The following is a 24,632-nucleotide window of genomic DNA, read 5'->3' on the forward strand; positions in this document are numbered from 1 at the left end:
ACATGTTTAATAAAGTTGAAACCTTCCTTGAGGGGACATATTACCGAAACTGTACACTGGTGTAAATGCAATTTTACATGGTATTAACACTGCGCCAAAAATGAAAGTAGTGCAAACAATGTATTCTGTCACTGCATTTTTGAACCAGGGTACTGACTGCCTAAAGCAAATAAGGATCTGAATGAGCACTATGGCAAACGTTTCCGTGGTGCAAAAGTGACTTGAACTAATATTCTTGCCCTATTGCCAAATGATGTCTTCGTTTTAAAGCTGTGCAGAAAAGTGCTTGCCTAATGCAGGGTTTCTGCAATTAGACCCCTGTTGAGATGCACGTAGACGCCCATGGATATCAAATAGCAGTGTGACATGTCCCTGCTCATTGGAAATCCACGCACATCCAAACAAACCCTGCCCAAGATCCACAGCAGGTGAAGTGCAGACAAATAATCCAACACATATGAGACAACATAGAAACAAGCAGTACATCACCCGAGTCCAAAGTTACTGACCTCCATCAAATGTGCCCTATTTCTTATAAAAGTGAATCTGTTAGGGCAGAATGCAATTTGTGGCCCTCCTTTTTGTGTTAGTACGCTTGACGTTTTGCTAGTTTGTTTTTGATATTGCATTTCTGCCGCCAAAGAGATGTCCACTGAAGCCCCCTTGAAGAATGCAAATGTACTTGTTTGTGCAGCCCTAAGTAGGGCACATGGATACCAGGGCAGGGGAAGCAGGTGTGACTTACATGTACATATGTAATATTGACTTATCACACGCCAAATGTTGCAGATGGACATTTAAGAGTGGTTGTCAATGATAGCACTTTTACGCGACACTTGCCTAACCTACATGCATCCAATCTTGGATATCACACAGTTGCCATCTGTGAAGTAAAGAGGAGGACATTTTGAAAGGGCCTTGTGTTGGAAAAAAAAATGTCCTGATTCCAAAATACAGGTCTAGTTTTCGTGTTGCAGTATAATTAGCGATCAATGGATTGGTGCAAGGCCAGCAGGGCTGGATGGGCGATATCACGATGCAGCCAAGTAGACTTTCTTGGGACCAGCTGAATCCCGATTGCTCAATGGGAACTATTCAGAAGTAGTGGCAGTGCCCCTGCTAGAAATGTGCTACAAATCTCCCACCCACCTGTAGGCTCTACCTCTGCCATCATTACCCAGACTGGTTTCTTATGCATGCGACTCATAAGCAATTGTGCGGACAGTGGCTACAGGTGACGCATGTGAATTCGGATGACCTTCCCATGCAGCTTTCATCTTGCCTTCAGAAACAGGGTCTGTGCACATTGATAGTCAGTGTAATGTTTATTAGAACACAGAGATGTTTGACATTGTCATGCTCAAATGCTCTTTGACAGTAGCACATTCATGTAGCAAGGAAGCCTTACTTCCAGGCATTTAGAAATGCAGAAAGGGGGGGCTTAAACCTAGACACTGGTGAGCAAGGGCCCTTTATGCCCAACTAATTGTTGGCGGGAGTGGATGTTGCATCAAGGAGGGCTCACTTTCAATCACTTCTCTCCAGCTCTATCCGATTACCTTCTGGACACATAACTGGCACCTCTGCAGAAGACCTCACTGACACATCTTCAACCAGGAACATCAATTCCATGTTTCTTTCACTGAACTCCAAATCACTTCCTCGGTTTGAGGTATCGTCGATCGCCCTGACACTGTTGGGACTCATGCTTAGCTTCCTCTTTTCCTAGAGTGGTAGCAGATGAGCGCACACAGGCAGCAGGCCTCTAGGTTCCTCTCCACTGCCTTCACTTGCTGGAGCCCTGGTATGACTAGTGTTCATGACAGATGCTCTTGCAGTTTGTCATTTATTTATTTATTTTATGTTTTACATTTGTATAGCGCACACACAGCCCGTGGGCATCGTGGCACTGTTACTTGAGGGGAACTTAGTCACTTAGTTCATGTAGCAGGAACGTTCACTTGACAAGTTCAGCCCAACGTGTGCTAGACCATGAAAAGCACATGGGTGCAGTATTTGCCATATTGCATTTGGAGATCAGAAACATTAACCCTAGAGGTTATGACAAATTCGTTTAGACAACTTACTTCTACCAACATCTACATGCTATGTTATTGGCTGCCACGTGACGTGCCTCAGAGAAAGTGAAAGAGTGCATCTTCAGCAGGCTGGCCCATATGATGATGTCCCAAATGGCCGCTGCTTATATTAGCTGTTGGTCTTGTTCCACACGTATGTGCCAACCTGTGTGGTACCTTGAAATGAACACTGCAATGACTGCATACTTTTCTCTTTCTCCCACGACTCGTCCCATACTTTAATAACAGGAAAACAAAACCATCAACAGTGGAAATTTATAAAAGTGTTCTTACTTTGTTCTGAAGTAGAATGCTGAACAGATCACACCCACTACGACTAATCCGAAGACAATACAGGAGATGGAGAGGACTTGCCGCTGGTATACATCTGCACTCTCTGCAAGGAAGACAGCAGGTATGTTTGAAAATGGATTCTTTTCATGGTTATTTTCTTGAAACAATCATACTGGGGAAAAGCAAGTTGCATTTTTTGTCAACATAGTTATGGACATTAATCTCAGAGTATAGGTTTGTGCCATTGTTTGTGATTCTCACACCGCTCCCCACTGTCTGAATTTTGTGCGTAGTAACCATTTCACTAGGCCATAAAAGAGACTATTGTACCTCAATTCATACAAACTTCGATTATTTAACATCGGGATTTAGTTAGACCCCCAAGCAATATGTTCTGCAATGATTTTATCTATCAGATGTATTGCATTCATTACTGATTCTGGTTGTATACAAATATACAAGGTAAACAGAATACACAAAAAATAATATTGCCAAACTATTTACAGACGGTATTCGAGATGGCTCTGCCTATCCACAATAAAATTGCATTTTTTCAATTATAAGGCTGTCTTTACATTTGTTGTCATATTACACCTCTTTGTGCGAGAGTTGGGAGACCTTCGAAGTGCAAACAAATGAATCTGTTTTTCTTATTTTCTGCTATATTATACCCCATTGAATATCCCCCTCACCCTTCCAGGCTGGACGGACTCCACTCCATAAATCCCCTCCTCTCTCAATGAACCCGAGGGTACGGTGGGCAAACAGAGGTTGGCAATATGCCCCTTTCCCTAAATTTCCCATTTCCAGGACTGCAGGGCCCAAGGATTGACAGTGAAAATCAACGGTAGACCTTTAGAAATTGTTTTTGCAACCAGCCATTTTTTTTTTGTCAGTCGCTAAAATAGATGAAATCATTGAAGTGGCCAATCAGGACATCTCAAAATGGTCCTGTGGGTCAGCAAACTGTTAGGGCATATGAAGCTACTGCCAAGAGGATTTTGACTACTCTTGGCCATATGTGAAAGAAATAGCCACATCTGACAAAGTTTGCGAGCCACACAGATTTGAGGTCCCACAAAGGTTTGATGTAAATCCCTCAGCAGTGTTCGCTGTAGGTAGAAACAAACTATGGGCAATGAGAAATTGATGGAAAACACAATTTGTGTGACTACGGCAATACATTTTCCCTCATTTTATTTATTTATGTATGTTTTATTTATTTATTTATTTATTTATATACAGGAGGAACAATGCTCTTTTGATCACAAAAGAACATAAAATAGAAAAGAAATGAGATGTGATGGGAAGCAGTGAGCTTCTTGCAATGGCGTGTGTTTAGGGGACATTCTGACCAGGTTGTGGAGGGGGATAAATGGAAGAGTTACTGAGGCCAATACACGGGATGTGACCCTGATGGGAAAAGTGCTAGAATGGAGGCTGGCATGTAATGGCGCTTCACAGAGCTTTCCATACTACTTCAGAACTGGGTCTTTTTTTTGTTGAAAAACTTTAAGTAGGGTCAGCAAATGCTACCCAAGTTATCAAAGTTATACACACAGAAAAAGCGCTTTTCCTGATCAGTAGCCAATTTAACCAGAATTACATTGTCACATTTGCTTAACCTACTATATATGCAGCAAATGTGAGCTTTTCATCACAGTCATATGCACACGTTCGAATTTGGTGTGCTGAAATTGGCACCGGCTGCGTGCACCCTCGCCATCAATAACCTCAATGAATTGAATAAGTGCTGAGCTGGCAAAAGGTTAATGGAATCTATCTTGCCCCAAACCTTTCACTGCGCTCATTTTTTTCCTCTGATTAACCAGCTAATGAAATGTGAAACCAAAACACAATGGACCATCTGTTAGGTCTACCTGCTTGCCTGCCAGCTAAAGCAACAAGAGCAGAGTTTGGTCTGCTTTGCAATGAGGATGCTTGCGAGAATTAGTATATATGTTAAAATCGAGCTAGTAGAACAGCAGCGTATTTTCTTAATATTGAAAGAGGTGCGCAAACGTGTGCCATCCTCCTTCCTGCTTAGCAATTTCCATGTTTGTGAAGATGTTTTATTTTTACTTGATTTTGGCATGGACTAATTATCAGTGTAGCTAAACATGGTACTTATAAAGAAAGAAATGCAGAGAAAGGCCCATCACTAGGTCTGAAAGAATAGATATTGTTGGCATGGAAATGAGTATACGCCACCCTCCTAGGTGCTTTAAGGAGAGGCAAATCCCCTATGAAGTAGTGTGCAAAGGGGGAGAGAACCGTACTATGAAACCCGTTGTGGATATAATATAGCGTGATCAGCAGATGCATAACCTTAGAAGGCACATCTAAAGAAACGCCATTTTGTAGTTATGGCGGAGACACAGGCTTGCATGGCTGCGCTGCACCAGTTGAGCTTCATGGAAAGATTTGACCAGGCCCAACATCATTAAGGCAGAATTAATTTGCACCACCAGTTCACATGGACATTCACTTCCCTCTTGTCCCTTTACTGTTGCAAACATTTAGTATCATTGGGAGAAATATGCCCTGCAAGGCCTCAAGAAGACTCTGGGCTCCTTGTTGTGCCCATTCAGCACACCCAGGCTGCCAGCAGACCTCTAACCCCCACCCAGCCAAGTCAGAGCCAGGGTCCACACCTCTGACCCGAACCCCACACCCCTGCATTCCATGATAGTGGATAGTGAGCGATCTCCCAGCAACTAGCATAAACCAAGTGACCATAAAAGATCTAAGAATGCATGACTGTTTTACCCCAGCATAAAACAAATCCTTATACTGCATACCACACTTCCAGCAATGTGGCCTTTAGTAACGCGAATCGTGACCCAGAACAGCTGTTTGATCACATTTGCCAATGTTACAATTCTTAGAATTGGCACACTCCACCAGCATGAACACGCATGTGCTATACACAGTGCAATGCCGTACCATTGCCTAGCAACTTGTACACACCATTTTGCTACTAAGGCCCACCATGTAGCCTCCGTCATGCAGCGCGCATGTGCAGAATTTCAAACGGAGGTCTCCAGTGACCACAGCTCTCTCGGATGCAACAAGCAGCGAGAAGAGGTAAGGAAACACAATCACAAAGCGAAAATGTATTAAGACCTAGCGAAATAGCATTGCAAACACGGGTGCATAAATCCACACCAATTTTGTTGCATAAATATGAGTAAACAGCCTTTGGCCACGTTCCTCATATCACAATGGTCACCGTATGTGGCGTAAAGTGAAATACATCTTCCATATAGACTTAGAAAGCATGGGTCTCCCGGTCGTGCTCTAACAAAATAATGCGTATCAGCCATCACTAAGCAGGCTGATTTGAGACATTTATCAATAATATTTGTTGCAGATCAACTGTGATTACAGCAACTAGAGCTCTAAAAGCGCTCGCCACCCCTGGCAGATGAGGAACATCAGTATCTGAATATCCAGTAACCAGTCCTAAGACACAAAAGTAATTCAAACAGGTATGTTTGGCTACACACACATCAAAACAGAGTCATTACCTGTATGTGGATACACTTTTTAATTTTTAACTTCGAAAATCCCTGTTTTGATCCATAGAGACATCTGTGCAACCGATAAAGTGTGGAGGAATTAGCCAACACTCAATGCCCCCTTCTGCAATCCAGTCCTGAGGAAAGCTTTAGAACACCACACTCTATCAACATTACGTTCATGTTCTAACCTGGAAACACAAATAGTGTCGACTTGATAGGTGCATTACCACAAGAACTGCACTCTCAGTCACTTTATACTAACCCTTACACTGTCTATTGTTATAACGCAGTGACATTATATGATTGTACAATACAATGCAAAATATGGGCTTTAAAGCATTTGGTTGTTTATTTTTATATTTATGCAAATAATCCCAAAAAATCATGTTTTTAAACCCTCATTTTTTTCTTACCTTGAAATAAAGTATGTTCTGTACCATAATAAGTTTGTGATCTACTGAATGAAAACACAGATTTAGCATATTAAAATCTGTTAGATGTGTTGTGTATTTCACCTGTATATGTTTAGAGGAAGATGTAGCCTGATTCCCCCCACAGCCCGTTTACAAGGTACAAGGAGGGATACATTAAAGATCACAACAGGGGTGGAAGCCTTGAGTGCGAAAGGTGGGGTATCAACAAAAACTAGAATGTGTGGGTCAGCGTCACTGTATTTCTTTCTCCCTTCACCCTGGCACCAGTCCCTGAGCCTCCCAGATTCATGCCACAGTGATGTAGTAGTAGGCTTAGAAGTTGCATAATAATTTAGACATGTTTTACATATGAGATACCTGACCTTCAGTCCTCAGCGAGATGAGCCCATCTGACCCACATGGAGTCTGACAGACGGCAGACAGAAGCTAACCAATTGTAGACTGGCATCCCCTAAGGACCATGTATATGTTTTTATCAATCAGCTTTGCTGGCTTATAACCTATATGTGATGTCATCTGTGATGCTGTGGCCTCATTTGCTGTTTTTTTTTTATTCTGTACAATTAAACCTTGTTATCCTTGCAATCTATCTCCTGGCTTATTTCCCCAGAGGGTTGTATGATTCTGGAGTGTGCGTACACTTGTCTTCACTATAGCCACCTTTTCTCTAAATGTTCTCTTGGGGAATATGTTAGAATTTTCCCCAGCTATGTTTGTGCTCAAAATGCATACTGACGTTTCCAGACAAGTATCGTGCTAAATTGTATATGCTGTTTCGTTCAAACCAACTCCTTCTATCGCATGTAACTGCTGCAGGAATGGAATTAAACAAAGAGTTGTGAAAATGCCATCACTGTTTAAGAGAGGACTCTAGAAAAACTGCAGCATACTTTTTAGAATGCCTATATTAATAGATCAACGAAAAGTTATGTTGATGTGAATTGTTGATAATTACATTAGTATAGGTAGTGATGATTTTAGACAACGTTTTTTTGATAATCAATATGTAAAGATAGTTTCAAATATTTTATTCAGTAACGCTGCATTTAATGCATATTTTATAGTTTAGTTTGTATACATAAAAGTGTTATAGATGAACTTAATTATACTATACAAATTCAAATATAAAACACATAGAAATGCATGACACCGTTAATAAACTATATTAGCAAGAAGTAATTCATCATCTTTTTGTTGAATTAACATTGTGTCAGATTTTGGATAGAGATCGAGAATCACAGTATTATATAAGAATAACACCGTAAATACTGCTCCCCGGAACCCCGCCCAAACCTGTTTCCCTACCTCTTCCACTGATACATCTTACATCTCATTAAATCACTTCTAGCAATCTCCCCCATATGTCATCAAACAATGTATGTTCCTTCTAACTTCTGTAGACAACCATCTCCATGAACTGCATTAGTGGATCCAATTTTTTGTAACACACTTATTACATGGGACCAGTCTCTAAGCACGGGACCAGGATTCAAACCTTTGTGTATCTGCGTTGCCTTGAGTTCAAAACAATCATGCTGCAGCAGATTTATTCTCATGTTATCCTTCAGTTATAGTGAGAAAGATATCATCACAAAGTTATATTAGTGGATGCCCCCTAACAAAACAGGACCTGTTCACTGCACCCTCATGACTGTCATGATCATGAAATCTAGAAAACTCAGGAGTGATAAAGGGCTGGACAAGTGCACGTTTTGTTTGTAGATGATCCATTTTCAGACTCAACATGAACCCCTCTATAATAATACCAGGAGCCTGATAAATAAATCAGTTATTTCAGGTAATGAGATCCACTCCACTAATTAGAAAATAATTAGGAACTAAGCAAGTCATTATGACACTTAACTTTTGTTGAAAACTTGTTTTATAGCTCTTCAGTTTTGAGCAAGTCCATAAGTTTCACAAATGTTCCATAGTGGCAGCTAGCTGTCAGCCAATGAACGATCATGAATAATATTGGCATGCTTTAGGTCACCTTCCTCGGGCTCTGAACCAGTGCCTAGACTCTGTACGGTGACGCCCCCCACCACCACCGATAGGCCAATCGGGTGTGCGAATCTCACAGTTAAAAAGACAATTTACAGCCACCCAGCCGCAGACACTCAACCTTTATTCTGGCCAGAACAGCATGTCACCATTAGGCCCTTACGTTTGCTCAGGTAGTCAAGACCAGGAACAGAGACTCCGACAGGTTCGGGAATAAACTCGGCATTTGGGAGCCTGTAATCCTTTCCTTGACATTGAAGTGGCATCCCAGTGCCCAACTATTTTGATACAGAGGCAGGCATTGTGGCACATAGCCTCTCCTCGCAACCAAAAGGAGAAACTGAAACCAGGGGGAAAGAAGCATTGGTAATGAGGCAGTGATAACTAAAATGTGGAGATAAAAAGAAAGCTAGATAGTGAAAAGGGACTGAGCGAATAGAAGGTGGGTGAGAGAAGAGTCAGAAAAAGGAATGTATTTAAATAATAGGGAGTAGATTGCCTCTTTATTACCCTGCTATTCTTAGGGAGGTGCTATGCTTGGGAGAATGTCTTTATGGGCCCTTCTGTGTGTTTCATTGGCGGACGACGGTGGAGGGGATGGCGGTCTTGAAACGTTGTTTGTCTCTGCTCGTTATTTAATTTTAGGTTCAGTGGTGTACACTCTGTACATCCCTGATTTGCTTTTCGTCCGGGGCTCTGCATACCCGGGCTAAATCTTCTGTCACATGTTCAGCAGGGGACATAGGGATTGAAGTGTTCCTTTTTTTTGACCAAAGGGAACGATGGAGTGGTGTCTTTTTTGCTTTTTCTTGGTGTGGGAGGGGGAAATTGGACCAGAGTAAAAAGAATGGGAACGAGTGGAGGTGAAAGAAAGTGTGTGGGTGTGAGACAGTGAGAAAGAGAGAAAGAGAGAGAGAGAGAGAGAGAGAGAGAGAGAAAGGGAAGGTGTAAGACAACATGGTAGGACTTTGACAACTAAGAGTAAGAGAAGAGATGGAACTTAGGGTGGGAAAATTGAATGTGCGTGGGAAAGAACTGTGGTAGCATAGGGAGAGAATTGCAAGCAGAGATAGAAGAAATGCAATAGGAAGAAAACAAGGGGATATATCACTGATGGAAAAGACAGAACATAGGGAGGGAGAGAGCACGAGTCAGAGAGCACAAGTAGGGAAATTGAAGAGAGTGAAAGAAGCAGGAAAACATAGCAGAGAGATGAGATAGAACAGGAAAGAAAATTAAATGGAGGATAGAGAAAATGCAAGCGATAGCGTGGAAAGACATGACAAGGAGACAAGACGGAATGGCAGGCAGAGCATATGCAGTAGATGTAGAAGTGACATGTAGTCATAATATGAAGTGGAACGAATTAGGGCAGGGTAGGAAGATTTGAAGAGGTAAAATGAGGTAACACTGTGAGATTGAAGAAGGGAATATGAGAGGAGGCAGGATAATGAAGAGGAAAGACAGAGGAAGGAGAGAGGGCAGTGCTGGTAGGGTCTAGAAGATGAATAGGTTGTAAGGTAGGACCAGCTAAGCATGAAGGGATGATGGAGATGGGGCATGAGAAGAAGAGAGTGTGGTGGAGACGAAGAGGCAATGAAAATATGGAGAAAGAAAATGAAACCAAAAACCAACAAGATACATTGTGATGGCGTTGCAAAGTTGATACATATGCTACCTCCCACAATCCTTCATTAAAACCACACTGTGTCTTGAGGATTCCATATTCAGCTTCGAACCCAACACCCCCTTGCCATACAGGCATCCATGTCAGTTCTTCCTCTTTCAGAGACTGTCACTCTTGTTTGACTCACTTACACCCTTCAAATAAACCACATGATACCCATTGGGTTCCCCCGTAAAAAAACATCTGGCTTGACCCCCGACATGAATGAGCCAAAGGGCTGATAGTAATGCATTGAGCAGGTGGAGCAACAGTATTGTTATGACAACTGCTACTAGCCATCTCCTGTGGCCAGGGGAAGTTGTCTCTCAGCACACTCCCTCCCACTAGCCCACGAAAATGTATCCACATGACTAGTGGGACACACTAGCAGAATGCTTTGTTCTTCTGGGTCTCAGCATGGCAACGTTTGATTACCATTGGTCTAAGCTGTCAGAAGATTGGGTGTACAACTAACATTTGTGTTATCATTTATTTAGACATTTGGATCAATCACTGATATGACAGCTTGCTGGTCATATCAATTCTGCTCTAAATGAGTTGAATACATGCAGCGAATGAGATGAATATACACAAACACACAAAACAACGCAGTGAACACACAATTCATGCACAGCCACTCACAGGCAGCATTAATTACTAGGTCTGTCCTCTGACCACAACTTCTATCCTGCAGGGCCTAAAGTGGCAAAGGTCTATGCAAATGGAAAAAGCAGCCCTATAGGAAAGACACAGTAACATAGCACAACAAGTGAGCTGCTACACAATAGCTGTTCATTGAGGCTGACTTATTTGCATCGTGGAAAGCTGGCACCTGCTGTGTCAACTTTAATTAGAGTTTCTAATCTAATTATCTCGATAAAGTATAATGAGGTAGTTTCAGTATATTAAACTCATTCAGATTTAGCCCTAAAATAGCTTGATGGGCAACTAATGTTCTGAATGGATGTCTGCATTGTTTTCTTTTTATGGTAATAGCTTATCTGGCTGATGAAAGTGTTTCATTTATTGGCATTCCATCAAAGAGGTAATGTGAATCCATTATCATGCTTAGCCACTCTTTGCCATCTCAAACACACGTGATAATGCTGCTCAGTCGCCAGAAAGACGTTGCTCCTGAATCCGATCATGCTTTTGCTTTCCCTCTGCAAGGTCTGAACAGGGAAGGACTGGGGCCCAAAAGAGGGCCTGAAAATGATTTCCAAAGTGGCCCCATATCCCACATTTTCAGCATGCCCAAACCTTTTGCTATGAGAATATATGGAAATAAACAAGTTACCACTCAAAAGAGGCTCAGGGTGCAGAGGCCTTCTGAGAAAACTCCAGACTTTCCTACATATCAGTCCACCCCTGGGTCTAGCGTCCATGCTTGTGTGTCTAAATAATCTAGTCGAGATATCACCTGGCCCAATATGCTTTTATTATATCAAAGGTATTTTCATGAAAGTGACACACACACATACACTGATTCTGTTTACTTTGTGTGCTTGTGCTTCCTCATTCAGACATCGAATGACCCTAAAATTATACCAATGTGAATGAATCTTCATATTGAACGATGAATTGGGGTGGGTTGATCATTTTCAATGTTTGAATGTCATGATCGGTAATCCACTGTTATTGTGCCATCATGTAGAAAACCAGGTTTTGAAATTGTCACAGAGTATAACAACAGAGCTCGGTTATCATCTAGCTCTACATTGCAAAATTACTGTCAGCTGTAACCTTCAGACAAATCCTACTTGTATCGCCTTTGGTGGCAATATTACTGATGGTCTTAGGAGTGAGATATGATTTTCTGAAAGATGTATACAGTATCACCGCCCTTTTGTCATGAGTCAGAATTATGATCAACGTCCTACGTGACCTTTTAAACATTGTTTATTGAATGCACAAAGATGGCTGAAACATCCAATTAGTGTCTCTGGTTAAACTATGTTGAGAAAGACCTGAGACACACCAAAAAGAGTGTATTTTACAATATATCTTTTACCACTCACCATGATCACCAGGGATAGCATGAGCAACAATGATGCACAGAGTAAAGCAAATTGTGAACCGAGGATAGCACAGGGGCAATGCGCTGGTCTTGGAAGCAAGACCGCGCAGAGTAACAGACGTTCGAATCCCAGATCCGCGCTTAGAAACCGAACTTGTATCGGTATTAAGCACTTTATACGAAACCAACATATAAATAAAGTATTGCAAATTAGCAATATCGACAGCGCTCATGAATCCAGTCCTCAGATCAATGCCTGGAAATGCATCGGAGTGCTGTACATTTGCCAGTGGCATCACCCACCAAATATTTAGCAATTCTTGCTTGGGTAAGATATGCTGGAATCTGGTAAGTATCCTATAGATGGCAGTTGCACTAGTGCATAGCTCCATATAAGTCTGTCCATGTACTCACAACTTCAAGGGGTAAAACATGTATCGCAAAGGGTAAGAAAACGGGGAAGGTAGGACGAAGCTCGAGAATGGAGAAGAAGGGGGGAAAGAAGAGGAGGAGGAATAGAGAGATGGGCAACAGTTCCAAAAAGGTACTCTCGGAAGGGGATGGTGGGAAATGGAAGCAGGATATCAGAGCTGGGGGAGAAGGGAGAAAGAGGAGGAACAACGCGAGTGGAATGAATAAATAATGATCACATCAGAAATTTGAGGGTGAACCACCAGGATGAAGCTCAAGAATGTTGAGAGAGGGCCACACAAAAAGGAAAGCAGTAACTGCTAGAGTGAAATGAGAAGGAAAACATCCGGGGGAGAGGAGAAGGGTGATTCCCACAGGTGGTGAGGAATGAACCGGGAGCCCAGTGATGTAGAGGTTAGGGACAGGGAGATTGCTCAGGAATGGAAACAAGGCAGATAAGGGAGGAGACGTCTGAGGAACTGAGAGTAAGGAGAAGGGGTGATTTCAGTGATGAGAACAAAGACAGAAGGAGAAGGAATGGAGCCATTCAATAGGTGATTATCTTCAGCAAGAGAGCCACTGTCACATAGCACCACACTCCTAAGACACCTTGGCCCTCATTCTGAGTGTGGCGGAAAGGCAACAATGGCGCCGGTAGTGCTATGGGTGCCGTTGTTACCTCTCCACCACGCTAGGAGTTCTGCTCGCCGGTGCCACACTGCACGCCTGGTTTGACCTAGCGTGCATACCGTCACCTGCGAGCAGGACTCATGATTGCACCAGCACAGTTATAAATGGTGCCGGTGCAACCATGCTCCCGACCCACATTCTGCCCTTTGCAGCAGAATGGGGATCGGGAGGCCAGCCATAACGGCACCCGCAATGGGCAATTACCTGGTCCGCAAAACTCGCCATGACTCGGTTACTTCCCATTCGCCAGAAAAAAAGCAACTCCGGCGGCAGCCGTGCCCTTAAAAAGGGCACGGCTACTGCCAGAGTTATAGTGAGGGCCATTGTGCATCATTGACTTTTTCTGGCAAAACTTGCATGGAGTATTGGGTATGCAGGATGCCGCCTGTGCATAACGATGCCCTGCTGCTTCCTTGCCCTTGAAATATAAAGGGACGGCTGCATCAAGATATGCCATGCGGTCTACCCAGAGCAATACTGGCTTTCATGCAGCGGACCTTAGCGGGATCTTAGACACAGCACTTTGGGATTATTCCTTCCAGGTAAGGCAGGGCCTTGCTGTTGAATATAATCAATGTATTAAATGGAGGTAATGATGACCATGCATTACAAATGGACCACACTTCACTTTGTGGATTTACTCAACAGACTTACTGCTTCTGAAGAAGGCCTGGCAATCATCTGTGGTCCATTTAATCTGGATCTAATGTTGATTGACTAACTTTTAAAAAGTCTGAATGATAAATAACAGGCTGAGAAGGTTTGTGGTAAGTGCTTTACTTCAATTTCGAAACAATATATTTACTCTTACATAACCCTCTCCTCATTTTGTTTTATTGGTTGCCAAAAGGCCATTGCGTTGAGTAAGTTAAGTGAATTCTTTATGCCTAAATAACATCTTTCCTGTCCATGTTAATTTTTTATTTGTGTTTTTTTGTCTGGATTTTCCCATTGAAAAACGATTTGTGAATCAAGTCTATACATTACAAAAATACGCACCCTGCTAGAAACGTTGTATGTTATTTACCTAATGAACAAATACCAAGGGCCTAATTCATGGAATATTTCATTCTTGTGCAAAGTGACTTTACACTGCTAACAAACACCTTTATTCACAGAGCGGTGCAATCAGGGTCACTTTGCACTACAAAAATCCACTTTGCACCGCTCTGTGACTCAGGGTGTTTGCTGGCAGTGCAAAGTCATTTTGCACCGCAATACAAGTTCCATGAATCGGCCCCATAGATTTTCAAATGTTTGTGATATTATGAAAACGAGTCCTCTATAATCCTGGAGGGACAAGCCATTCTGAATGTTTAGATCAGTTTGTAAAGTGCTTGTTCACTTAGAGGTCATACAATTAATATGAACTTTGAAAACTTGTTCAAAGAAAGTTCCAACCATTTTGACAATATGTGCGCTCTGATCATAGTCATGTCCATGACGAATTACTTCTTTTGCAGCATTTGTTTTCTGCACGAATGGTTGAGTACTGTGACAACTGACCAATCTGAAGCTTCGTTGTACTCTTAATATTAAGCACTAGTTTGATGTCGAGACCCAACGTCAGTTTCCATTGTGAGCCTTTCCAACATCTCATTGTCAATGCAAAGCTTCTGATTGCATGACAGCAACGTTATTGTTTTCCGATGACTTCCAAGGCTGTGCCAGTCAGTCTCCCAAACATTGCAAAAGTAATTCCTGTGTTCTTTGCTGAAGATGATTAACTAACTAAATGTTTTCTTGTATAGCGCAACTCTAACCCAAAGGTCTCAGCGTGCTCACATGGACAACAATGATAAGATTAGCATGCACTTTGAAACATTGAGTACATATGCCTGACTTCAAGGGATCCAAACAACGAAGTGCAGGCGTGTCTGAATTATGTGAAGATCCCATTGAGGTTTATGGGCATGGATATCCACGTTCGGCTTCCGAAATCATGGAATCTGATTTGAGTTACTCTACCAAGATGGCCACAAAACTCGCCTTGTCCCTGTGCAGACTGTTACGTCAGACCATGCTTCCTAGTCCCTCCTTTCAGTCTGCCAAAACACAGAAAGGCTGCACTGCTAGCTTGGAGAACCTATTAAAGTACCTCTGTCATTCACATCTACTTGATTGATGATCCTCCAGATGTTGTGGCAATAAAGCTCCAGCTGGTGGCCCTAATGGAGAGTAGTAGCTGCCAGTCAAGGGAGAAAAGACTACAGCAAAGCAAGGGTCATTATCGAGAGACATGATCTGGCACGGAGGGTTTTATCAACATTGGCACCCCCCCATGCAACATCGGCGATGATCCAGGACACTATTTGACCAAGATGGTCTGTGTAGAGCCCATAACTCGTTTTTGACTCAAAAGAGATGCCACCATGTAAGCGTAGTGAGACTCCAGGGGGAGCCCCTCCTCCAATCCATCTAAGCTGCCAAAGATCAGAGGGCATGGCAATGTAAGATGTGCGTGATACAGGATGGCATGCTGGTGGTTGGAAAGGCACAAGGGTGAGGTCATGAGCAGTCAACAGCTTCTTAATGCTGCTACTTTCAGCTGCACCCGGGACTTCTCAGAGTACATTTCTCCTGTTTCATATTGATGTATTGGGGGGTAGGACCTATTTGCAGGTTCACGGGGGCTTGCCCACCCCAGACAAAGTTCCTTCCCATGGGGTTCCATGTTCACCATATGGGGCACTGCATTCATCCAAGAGTGGCCTATGCATTCAAAATGTCCCACAGATACCCCATGCCCTGGAAGGGCCACCCTAATCACTGACTCATGGTCCACACTTTGAAATGTTTGGTGGGTTCACACTCTCAACTGCACAAGTGTCTTTTTCCATCTTCATGGCAGCCTCGAGCCCTCTTGGTTGGCACACTGACTAACGCACCTAATGTACAATTCTTTCCTCAGACACTGTACCAGCCACGAGTACAGCCAGTGGCACAATATCATTGTTGCTATGGGGATTCCACCTTCACTGCTAATCCCATCATGAGTTGTTGTACGCTGGTGCAGCCCCCTACCTCCTCGGTGCCTGTGTGATACAGTGGGGTGTACCCACTTTCACTCTCTGGTGCTCCAGCGTGGCTACAAGTGTGCTCTTCAGTGGGGTGCAAGGACTTCCTTGCTTCACTGTCAGCCCAAAGAACACTGGGCTGTGCAGACTTCAGCAGTCTCACTTCCTCATTTTCCTCAAACTGCTTATGTCAAAGACACCCTGGGAGTACTTCTTTTCTGGATTCACCCCATCTGGCAGCCGGGTGGCTGATAGGGTGCACGGTGGACCTGTTTGCGGGCAGCTCACACAGGTTGGCAATGGGTGGCCCTGTTCTTCTCCTCGGACTCCGCACACACCTCCCCACACGCGTAGTCCGGAGTCCTTTGTTCTGGGCCTGCCTGACAATCAATTCTGGGTGGTTCCAACTCCCCAGCAGACCCTGTGGGTCCCCGTGTTGTACCTGTCATTCAGCCCAAGCAGACAGTGTATGACAGGCTACAACTGGCACACAGGGGCTGGCAAATAATGTTCAAGTGGCCTAGGGACTCAACTCTAGACCAAAGCCACCCCGAGAGAGCCACACATAACAACCTCTTGCTCCTTCTACTTCCTTCTTTATACTGTTATTTCTAACTTGTATTTCCTCAATGTTCTCTCCATTGCCCAATCCACTCCCGGGCAGGGGTGATTTGGTATTTTGTCTTTCATTTTTCTCTTTTACTTTCCATCTAACCCCATGGTTGGCTGGATGATTGTGTCCACAATAACAATACACTAAGTAGGTTCAATTATCAATGTACATACACAAACACCTAAACAATAGATGCCATTGGAATGCCATTGTAGTCACTGCTGCACCACTTGGAAAGTTAACACTCATGGTGGCCTCGCAGTTGCCAAGGGGGTGCCTTTTTCATTGCTGTTCCTGGCATGTGTTGTTGTGCGCAGGGACCACGCCCACTCCCAACCTCCTCTGCACCTCGGTGATACAGAGAGGCAGACCCTTCTGTGATCCAGGAAGGCTGCTGTAGCTTTCTTCACTCGAGTCACAAGGACACGGAAGCTCAGAACCTTCTTGTTTCACTACCCTGTCCGACTGACACAGGATGGGGCGGATTTGAGAAATCACGATCCTTCATGTTCCCAGGCCATTTCTGGCATTCAAGGTCTGGGTGGGATTCTCTTCTGGGCCCTTCACACCTTGATCTGGGGTTAGCAAACTGTGGGCTTGGCCACACCACCTGATCCCAATCCAGTCTGCTCATGCTGCTTAGGGCTGGGCGACCCTGTTCTCCCCAGGATGCCCCCCACACACAGGGGTAGGGCCAAGCCTGATTTGCATATGGTCTTGCCCCTGCTGCAATAGCTTGGCTGGCTGAAAAAAAAAACAATGGTCTGGGGGGTTGTCCAGGGCTCTGCCCATGGTTAAGATTAATTTGAAACCTTCCAGCCATCACCTTTCGGTTTTGTCCCCCCCAACACACAGCCCAGGATCTTTTGTCCTGGGCCTGCCGAGCCTGCCTCAGCAGGCCGACTGACCAGCAGGACCTGTGAGTGCACAGGCTGCACCAGACACACAGCCCAGGCAAACGGTTTGAGCCAGGCCACACCTGGTTTACTCAGACCTGCAAATAATGTTAATGTAGTCCCAGGGGGCGCTCGAGGCCACAGCCACACAGGGAACTGGTCAGAACAACTTCTTGTTACATCTCTCCTTCCTCCTGCAGACTGTTATTTCTAATGCGTGTGTTTGTTTTCCCCTATTGTTCTCTCCCTGGCTCAGTCCACTCTTGGGCAGGGTTGATTTTGTGTCTTGTCTTTTCTTTTTACATTCCATCGAGTCCCATTTTGGGCTGGTTTATTCATTCAAAAATAAGAATGATATACCAGGTAAGTGCAATAAACAATGTACACACACACACAACACTTCCACAATAATTTGTATGCCATCCTCCCTGGTGTCTTTATTTGTTGATTTCCCTCACGGGACAATCATGTTAATTTATTTTTCATGTATTTATTTTATTCATAGCATTTGATTGTATGCCCAAAACCAAGGGTATCACAGCGTAGTTTTACAAGGATACTTTCAGAGCTTATGGTTACAAGAATACTTACAATCATCATGGTTACAAGAGTACTTACAAACTTCTTGGTTACAATGTAGAAGTGCTTGGCAGTCATTACAGACATTGCATACGTAGTTGAACAGTTTCTGGTACAGCGGACTAGGTTATATGTTGTACAACGTTAGAGCAGTGGGATTAGTATTTGTTGAAAAGCCCAGTTTTTAATAGTTTCTTGAATTGTGGGAAGGAGGGCTCATTACAGATATTGAATAGGAGTGAGTTCTAGATCCTAGGGGCTGCTCCAGTGAAGCTGGAGTTGCCTGTTCTGGTGTTCTTGAATCGGGGAACACATAAGTGAATGTTGGCGCTGGATCTGAGAGTTCTTGCTGCTGTTTTAAGTGAGAGGCATTGATTACGGTAACTTGGGGCATTAGCGGTGACACATTTTGTGAGTGATGGGTACGTGTTTTTTGTAATATTCTTGTTTTTATAGGCAGCCAGTGTGCTTCTCTCCTATGATGTATGATATGGTCTCTTTTGCGTATACCTAGTGCTGCTCTCATGGCCTTTTTCTATAGGAGTTGCATTTTATTTAAGTTTTTCCTAGAAGTCCCTAGTAGTAGTAGTATGTTGCAGTAGTCTATTTTGGCCAGGATGAGGGCTCCGGCAAGAGTTATACAATTTTGGGGTGTGAGGAAGCGTCGACATAGTCTAATAAGTTTGGCTGTGTAGGCCATTTATGAAGCAAGTGTATTTATGTGTTTGCACATGGTGAGGCTGGAATCGAGGTATACACCTAAGGTTTAGACTTGGTTCGATATGTTAATGGTGTGCTGTCTATGACTATGGATGTGTATTCTGGATGTAACTTGTTGAGGCAGGCAGGGGCAGCTACTATGAGAATCTCTGTTTTCTCTCCATTAAGGCAGAGGCTGTTGGTTGCCATGCAGTTCTGGATGAAGGAGTATATTTTGATGACACAGGTGATATCCTGTTCAAGATTACCTGTGATGGGGATGAGTATTTGTGTGTCATCAGCAAAGTTGGTGTAAATAACTCCCATGGCGTTGGGGAGAGGCAGGAACCTTGTGGGACGCTGAGGGGGCAGCGATGGGATTGGCTGTTTCATCCACAATCGCTACTCTCGAGGTTCCGTCTGAGACAAATTATTATTATTATTTAAATAATTTTATTTAATATTTTAAAATAGAACAACAATTGCAATTCAATAACACAACAGTACGATCAGATTGTAAAATTCATAACAATATTAGGACTAATACAGAAATCCAGCAGAATTAATAAAAATACAGAAACCAAGCACTAAAACCAACCACTTTTTACAATCTTGTAATGGATCTATAAACTCGACAAACAAGACAAAACAACAACAACAAAAAACAACAAAAAACAAAAAAACAAAAAAGAAAAACACAACTCGCAGCCCCATTCCGCCATAACCCCCCCATCAAAGTAACATACAGCCAAAATCTGTCATATACTTTAATCGTATAAATCATTAAAAGGTCCCCATATCTGAGAGTAACGACCCTCCCTACCCTGTCTGAAGAACATAATTTATTCACAGTCCGACAAGATCTGTACATCCAATATCCACTCCTCCACATTCGGTTTCTTTCTTGTCTTCCAAACACATAGGGCCTCATTACACGGTAGGCGGTAAGGGTTTACCGGTATTTTACCGTTACCGGTAAATCCTTAACGCCTTACTACGAGGTCCCTTTGCGGGTTGGGGAATTTAACGCCTGCTTTTTGCAGGCGTTAAAAACCAACCCGCAAAGGGACCCAGGGAGCTAATTACGGTACCGCAATTTGCGGTACCGTAATTAGCACCTTCCCCATTCCCATTATGCTCTATGGGGCAAAAATGGGGAAGGGCAATGGTGGAAGGGGGAATTACCGCGCCGCCAACCTTGGAATGGAGCAGTAATTCCCCTTTCCACCAAGGCGGTGCCAGTATTTTACCGGCATGAACCATGGCGCTAATAGCGCCATGGTTCTCCGCCTACCGTGTAATGAGGCCCATAATATTTGCCTTGGCGCTAGCACCAAAACCCTTTTTATCCAATCCGTTTTACCCTTGGCCCTATCCCCTCTTCCTCCATTGGATAACAAGATTGTAGAAGTGAAAGGACGTGGAAGATTCTCCTCCACCACAATGTCCAGTCGATCCAAAACAGCGGAGCAAATGTCAGATACTCTTGAGCATCCCCACAGCATATGCATTAAGGAACCCCCGCTATATCCACAACCCCAACAAGAATCAGTATCCAAAAGCCCTAACTTAGCCATCTTGGACTGTGACCAATATAATCTGCAAAGGATCCTTTGCCTAATGTACCGCAGCGCAAATCCATTTTCACTTGTACCCCCACATGAAGCAAATAGTTCCATTCTTTCATAGGAATACCAACACCAAGATGAGTCAACCAAGCTTGGCGAAACTTATCCCAAGCCTCCACATCCGTCCCTTCCATCGGCATCAAACTCATATACATGGAAACAGTACACAGGGCTGTGCAAAGAATCTCACACATTGAAGGCCTCTCTTTCACAACCCCATCCAGCATTCCAGTCCTTTCCATCAGAAGGGCTTTCAAAATTCCATAGTGACCCCTTTCCCTAGCCCCAATGCCGAAGGACACTCTCAATCGGTCAAAGGGGATCATGCAATCATTTTGCCACACATCACACATTTTAGTATGCCTCTACTGATACAGCTTTTCCAGCATAAAGGTCTATTTCCCAATTGTAACCCGACATTATGCCATAAGGATGCCTCATAATGCATCCAGAGGCTGTCCTCACCATTCTTTATAAAGCACTGTAATGCCTCCCTGGGAGCACATATAGTAGGCAATTGTGTCACCGAACCCGGCATCTTTGACATAGAGTATACATTCCTAAGAGTGTAAGGTGAAAATTTAGCACTCTCAATAATATGCCAATTGGGAACATAGTTGTTAATCTCAGAGAAGTAATAAGACGACTTTTTCAGGGCAAACCCATTGCAATAATTCATTAGACGTAGGTACCCAAACCCTCCATCCTTCACAGGATGTTTCAGAATATATTTAGGTACTTTAGGTCTATTTCCTTCACCACAAAGAAATTCTTGAAAGACGTTATCAACTGAAGAAATTACCTTTTTAGTGAATTTCAGAGAAATTGATTGTATGACGTAAAGAATCTTCGGCAAAATTACCATTTTTATGGCATTAACTTTCGCCCACACCCCCAGCTTCAATTGACCCCACTTCAATACGTCCCTTTTAATAATCTCCAATATTCTCGATACATTAAATCCAGTCATCCTGTTCAAATCCCGAACCAAATAAATGGCCAGATATTTTGATGCCCCCATTTCCCAATTACATTTCCAGGAGCCCAAAGTATTACGTGGAGTCCCAACATCCAAAGGGAAGACTACTGTCTTCACCCAATTAATCTTGTGACCTGAGAGTAGACCCACCTCTTCAAACATAAACAATAGTCAGATCATCTGCGTAACACAAAACTTTTACCTCACTATCCCCAAATTGAAGGCCATGAATACCATGGCCCTCATTACAACCCTGGCGTTAAGGGGTTAACAGTGCCGCAAAAGGTAGCGGCGCCGTTATCCCCTTAACGCCTGATCACGACGTCCCTTTGCGGGTTGGCGATTTTAACGCCTGCTTTTTGCAGGCGTTAAAATCCAACCCACAAAGGTACCTTGGTGCTAAGTACGGTGCCGCAATTTGTGGCATCGTACTTAGCGCCTTCTCCATTTCCATTGAGCCCTATGGGGCAAAAATGGGAATGGGGAAGGGCAATGGCGGCATGGGGAATTACCGCCCCGCCAACCTCGGAATGGGGCAGTAATTTCCCATTCCGCCTTGGCGGAGTCGGTAAGTTACCGGCATGGACCATGGTGCTATTAGCACCATGGTCCAGCGCCAGGGTTGTAATGAGGGCCCATGTTCCTGATTAAGGTATACAACAAGGGGTTCCAATGCCAGAATGAACAGGTATGGAGACAATGGGCATCCCTGCCTAGTCCCCCTAGAAGACAACAAGAAAGAGGAAGACATAAAACCATTCACCCAAACCTTTGCACTAATACCGCAGTTCAATGTTTGAATGGTTTTTATGAACGTGTCACCAAATCCCATTCTCTTAAGAGTTTGGTACAGGAAAGACCAGTTGACCCTGTCAAAGGCCTTCTCTGCAACATAAAAATTAACAAGGTATCCCGGGTAACCGCCTTTGGTAGACCCATAATGTCAATTAGCGTCCTAATATGATCATAGCCATATCTGCCCCTCATGAACACAACCTGAGAGCTACTAATTAGCTTACCAATACACGCAACCAGTCTATTAGTCAATATCCTAGCAAATAGTTTAAGATCCACATTCAGAAGTGAGACCAGCCTATAGTTCTCGCATTTCTTGCAATCTTACCCCGGCTTTGGAAGAACTATAACACAGGCTTCTCTCATTGAAGGACAAATCACCCCATTCCTCATAAAACTATTGTACAAAATACACAGGAATGGTACCAGCACCCTTCTCAATGCCTTGTAAAACTCCACAGGGAGGCCATCTAGACCAGGTGACTTACCTTTATTTAGCTGTTTAATTGCTACCAATTCGAAATAGGACTATCCACCAACTCTGACTGATCTTCATTCAATTTCGGCAAAACAATCTTATAAAAAAAGGATTCCATACTCTATGAATTCGGGAATTGATCCTCCCGATATAATGAATCATAAAAACTCCTAAAACCTTCGCAAATCTCACCCTTTCTCATTTTACACTCACCATTTTTGCCCTCCAATTTACGAACAAAGGATCCTTCTGTAAGGCCCTGCAATCTGTCTGCTAGTAGTTTACCATTTTTGTCCCCCTGTTCCTAGAACTTTTGCTTCATAAAGAACATGCCCTTTTCATATTGAATATCCATTTTCTGTTTGAGTTGATTCTTACGTCGTCCTACCTCTATCTTGCCCCCATTACTCCTCGATACTGCATATTGTTTGTGAGCTGTCTGCAACTCCACTTCCAGTTTCTTAAGTTCAGCCAAACCCTTTTTACGTACTGCCGCCTTATAGATGTCCCAAACTATAATATCAGGGGCTGAGCCTGCATTGATTTCAAAGAAACATTTTGTGAAACCCTCCAGAGAGTCAATCACCCCTTGTTCTTATAACACAAAGGTTTTCAGTCGCCACTTTGAAAACCCCAATCTTTCCTGCACCATACTCATCTGCATCGTCATCAGGGAGTGGTCAGAAATAACTCTTTCTTTAATTGACACATCCTGAATCATGCCAGCCAACCTATCAGAAATAAGGAAGTAATCAATATTCGAGTGGGAGTCATGTACCGATGAAAAAAAGGAAAATCCCTTCTCCCTCGGATGGACAAACCTCCAAGCATCAACCAAATCAAGGCCATCTAAAAACTCCTTAAAAGCCTTACTCGCGTTCTCAGCAGTGTATCTACTCTGTGACGAACGATCCATTTTCCCATCAATTACACAATTAAAGTCGCCCCCTAAAATTATATATTCACCTTCCATCTCCCTTAAAAGTAAGGATAGTTCTCTAAAGAAGGGGCTACCACTAGTACACGGTCCATAAATCGAACCCACCGTAATTAGTTTTTCCTCATACTTAATATCAACAAGAAGTACCCTCACTTCCTCATCCATCACTACCTTTTCTATCTGTAAAAGCAGGACTTTGCATAATAGTATACCTACCTCCCTCGACTTGGAGCTGTGACAATTCAGGATGGTTTTAGCATGCCACTTATTATTAAGTAAATGTTTCGATTCATTCAACATATGAGTTTCCTGGATAAGGGCAACATCTATCTTTTCCCTCTGCAGCCTGTCCATCATCTCCTTTCTTTTCCTTGGAATATTGAGACCTTTTACGTTCCATGAGCATACCCTAAAGTCATTATTTGATCCAGGATGTGGCATCCTTTGAAAAGTGGAAGTTGTTTGCTGGTGTTAGGCAGAGTTTGTTGTGGTCAACCCAATCAAATGCTGCAGAGAGGTCAAGCAGTTGCAGGATACACAGGTTTCCTGACTCTCTGATAGTATCCATCTGTTTTTTTAGATCCAATAGGGCTGTCTCGGTGCTATGTTTGTGGCGGAAGCTGGATTGGCTGTCTTCTATTAAGTGGTTATTTTCTAGATGGGATTGAACTTGTGTAGATGCAATTTTGTCAATTACTTTAAGCAAAAAGGGGACTGTTGTGATGGGTCTGTAATTAGTGGGAACAGTGGGGTCAAGGGACTTTTTTTAAGGAGGGGTGTTTCCCATGCTTCTTTGATATTGGCTGGGATGGTATTTGTGTTGAACGAGGCATTAATAAAGTTGGTCATCGTAGGAGTTAGTATGGGAGCGCAGGCTTTGACTAATTTGG

General features: G+C 43.3%; 1 protein-coding gene across 2 annotated transcripts in view; it reads right to left on the bottom strand.

Annotated features, from left to right (window-relative positions):
• The window catches only part of NRG3 (neuregulin 3), a 2,179,015-nt gene that overhangs the window by 256,916 nt on the left and 1,897,467 nt on the right, over positions 1 to 24,632 (bottom strand). For both annotated transcript variants that reach the window (XM_069610825.1, XM_069610826.1), the window contains one exon: positions 2,373 to 2,475. In XM_069610825.1, the coding sequence (XP_069466926.1) occupies positions 2,373 to 2,475 (103 nt within the window). The remainder of the gene's footprint in view (positions 1 to 2,372; positions 2,476 to 24,632) is intronic.

Source organism: Ambystoma mexicanum, chromosome 8 (genome assembly GCF_040938575.1).
Source record: "Ambystoma mexicanum isolate Mex_15411 chromosome 8, UKY_AmexF1_1, whole genome shotgun sequence".
Classification (NCBI taxonomy): Eukaryota; Metazoa; Chordata; class Amphibia; order Caudata; family Ambystomatidae; genus Ambystoma; species Ambystoma mexicanum.